Source organism: Agelaius phoeniceus, chromosome 1 (genome assembly GCF_051311805.1).
Source record: "Agelaius phoeniceus isolate bAgePho1 chromosome 1, bAgePho1.hap1, whole genome shotgun sequence".
Taxonomy (NCBI): Eukaryota; Metazoa; Chordata; class Aves; order Passeriformes; family Icteridae; genus Agelaius; species Agelaius phoeniceus.
The window spans coordinates 48,920,467-48,923,992 of NC_135265.1; the positions used below are offsets into that span (position 1 = coordinate 48,920,467).

A 3,526-nucleotide genomic window follows, 5' to 3' on the forward strand; every position below is an offset into this window, starting at 1 on the left:
GGGTCTGTTCATACCAAGCCACATTTCGAGTGTGTTGCCCTTCCCTCTGTGACACTTTAAAATGTTTTAAACTTGAAATATGTGTTTCAAATCAAAACAGTGAGCTAATGCCTCTTTTTGGAGACATCTTTTCAAACTGAAGTTTAACAACTTGGAGAAACCGATGAAGAGCTCTTGCAAATCCCTTCTGACTTGCATGGTTGTGAGGATGAAATTAAGTGACTCAGAAACAAGAACAGAACTGGAAGGAACTTGCACCATTTCTGATGCAAGAGCTGCAGTGTACCAATCTGCAGTGACTTTGATAAAACAAACAACCCATTGTAATTCTCTTAATGTACTGGAATTAGTTGTCCACATAATTCTGAAATGCAAGAGCAAACACAAAAGGTCAGCAATGCCAGCAATCAACACATCAGTTTGAGATATGGCACTTATACTGATTACAGTAAGATATCTGGAGTCTTAGGTGCATTGGGAGAGCTAGAGAATAACTTTTAAATGTATGAAGAGACCTTGATTACTGTGAGGGTATGTGCTTAGAAATATTGCTAAGAAACAACAGAAAACACCTGAGGTGCATAACAGATATTCATTCCCCACTATGAGCAAAAACAATTTATAAAACTGTTATAGGCATTTCCTCTTTTCCATAAAATGAGTAGACTGCTAAAAAACTTTTTCTCCTCCTAACTTTTGGCAGGGTGTGCTGCCGAAAAAAATGAAAATAAAGCTGAAACATCACTCATACAAAGAAATTGAGAAACTACTTTCTGAAGTGAAAAGCATTTGAGTATTAAATGAAAAATCACAAAAGCTCGGGAGAGAACTCCTTCTCGTGTTGTGGGATTCACTGATAAAATGGGTGACTTACCAGAGTCAGTTTTAAATCATAGTTCAGGCAGCAGTAGCAGTACAACTGTCATAGTATGGAGCCCAACACTGTTCAGTTTTCCCTGCTTCTTTTCTGTAACTGTAATATGAACATCCCCTGGACATATTTACAGATGCAAATATGCTTCAGGATAACACCCTACCTGAATTCTTCCCCTCCTATATGATCTCGTAGTACTTAAAATCCTAACAGGGGCTGCATTTAGATTTATAAGAATTATTTCTAATCTCTTTTTTAGACAGTAATATATTAAAAATGTATAGCACACTTTTTAAACTTGCTATTAATTTGCATCTAGCTTCTGCTTTGGTCTGCAGGATGATTTACACTCACCCAGGATGTCCTTTCCTAATGTTTTCTAGCAGCCCATTTTGTAACACCCAGTTTCTACATGTAAGATTTGAAATGGCCTGAGAATCAGGACAGTACTGCCCACATTTCTTGGCCTGGTAGGATCTAAGCACGATTTCCGTGGAGTCTGGATATCCATGGTGTTTAATCCCTTGCTCAGAGAAACTGTCCATGGAGAACAAGTTGGCTGTAATGTGTTCAACACTCAGCTCTCAGTAACAAACAGAATTTATATCTTAGACAGAACAACATATGGATGTTATCTGGCCCTGGGAAGGACAGATTTGTGTTGCAAGTAAACAAATTGATGAATGAGTAGCAGTATTAAAACAATATCTCTGACCTTTACTGTAAAAGCATGCAGATGCTCAGAAGAGAGGAGAAAAAATAACAGAGCACAAAATCTCCACAACGATGTAGTTTCTCTAAGGATCATTTCTCCCCATATATTATTGATTCATACTTATTTTTAGGAGTATGGCTGGAAATGTCATAAGGACTAGAGCAGTTCTCTACCCAACCTTCTCATCCATTTTTCCTTAGGCTGGAGGATGTTTGGATAAACGTGCATGTTATAGATACTGATGCCATCTCTGAGATTTCAGGACTGTTCCTTGAGCAAGAGACAGGTGGGAAGTCCTTCTGGCTTTTTAGGTAGGCCATCTCATTCCTACCTTATCTTAGTCTTTCTGTATTCTTCCATTTCCAGAATATGTTCCAGGAAGATTTCAGGAGCATGACTGAAGGGACCAGGAACAGCAGCAACTCCTCTTCCGCCTTCGTTCACACCAGCACCGTGAGTGCCATACTGGTCACTGTCTACTCGGTTGCCTTGGCTGGAGGTGGAATTGGGTCCATCACAATGTCCTTTGTGCTGCTCAAAATGAACACTCTGTCCGTGACCACGACTGCCATCATTAACCTGGTGGTTGTGCACAGCCTCCTCCTCTTAACGGTGCCCTTCCGCCTGCACTACTATGTCAAAAAGAAGTGGGTATTTGACATGCCATTTTGCAAGATGGTGAGTGCCATGGTGCACATCCACATGTACCTAACCTTCATATTCTACGTGATCACGCTAGTGATCCGGTGGCTCATCTTCTTTCAGTGGAAGGACAAGGTGGAATTTTACAGGAAGCTGCACGCCATTGGGGCGAGCGCTGCCGTGTGGCTCTTCGTCATGGTCCTTGGTGTGCCGCTCTTCTACTTCGAGTATGGACGCTCAGGCTTGTACAGTAATACAACATGCTTCAAGTTCCAGAAAGAGCTACAGCACGAGAGTGTGAAAGCCCTGAACTACACCCTAATTGTAGCTGTTGCCCTCATTTCTTGTGTCCTCTTGAGCTTGCAGATTTTTATCCTGGTAAAAGTGGCAAGAAAATTTTCCACCTCCCTCTGTTCACACCAAGAATTCTGGGCCCAGGTGAAAAACTTGATTTTCATCTGGATCATCATAATTTGGTTCCTTCCCTATCACCTGTTCAGGGCCTACTACATACAGTATGTGAATGATTTTGACCAGTTGGAAAGCTACAATGAGATTTTTTTGAGCCTGACTGCCCTGAGCTGTCTGGACCTGCTGTCATTCGTGCTGAGTGGAAGCCGCTTCTTCAAGCAAAATGTGGGGATGCTCCACAGGAGGTTGTTTTGCTGCTAGCATCAGCCTCCTGGAGCATGTGCAGGACCTGGGAGAGGACAGTGATGGACAGACATGGCAAACTCACTCCTCAGCAAGTTGAGGGTGTGCTCTGGAAATGGTACAGCATGTCCACACAGGGCTTTGCATGTCAGCTTCCTGAATTAATGGAACAAACGGCCCCCAGGGTCTCAGCTAGTAAACAGGAAGGTGATGTCAGCAATTTCCTCATGGTGCTACCCAGTGAGTCGTGGATGGACCTGGAGAAGAGGGAAGAAAGGTCATGGACTCTTCTCTCTTACTGTTTTTACATTAAGATTTGTGAAGTCAAAGGCACTAGGAGGAGACTTGAGAATTGCAATGTAGAAACACAAAGAAGTAAGCTGGTTTATATGGACTAAGGTACAGATTTTTGAAACTTAAAGATCTATATCATTTTCCCATACATTTCATATTTATTTCCCACAAGCTCTCATAAAATATCAGGGAAGATATTGCTCTTCCTGAGTAGATCTGTTTCTTTACTGTTAAGCATAACTTTCTAAGTGAATTGAACTATTAAACCAGCTATTTAAAACTAAATCACTGATAGATAGTTATTTCTTAAAATATTTTCTCAAAATCACTTTTTGAGATGGTATCAC

General features: G+C 41.3%; 1 protein-coding gene across 1 annotated transcript; it reads left to right on the plus strand.

Annotated features, from left to right (window-relative positions):
• Nucleotides 1-1,958: 1,958 nt before the first annotated feature.
• On the plus strand, nt 1,959-3,526 carry LOC129127552 (putative G-protein coupled receptor 141). Its single transcript, XM_054644270.2, has one exon. The coding sequence runs from the start codon at nt 1,959-1,961 to the stop codon at nt 2,901-2,903; it is 945 nt and encodes a 314-aa protein (XP_054500245.1). The 3' UTR covers nt 2,904-3,526.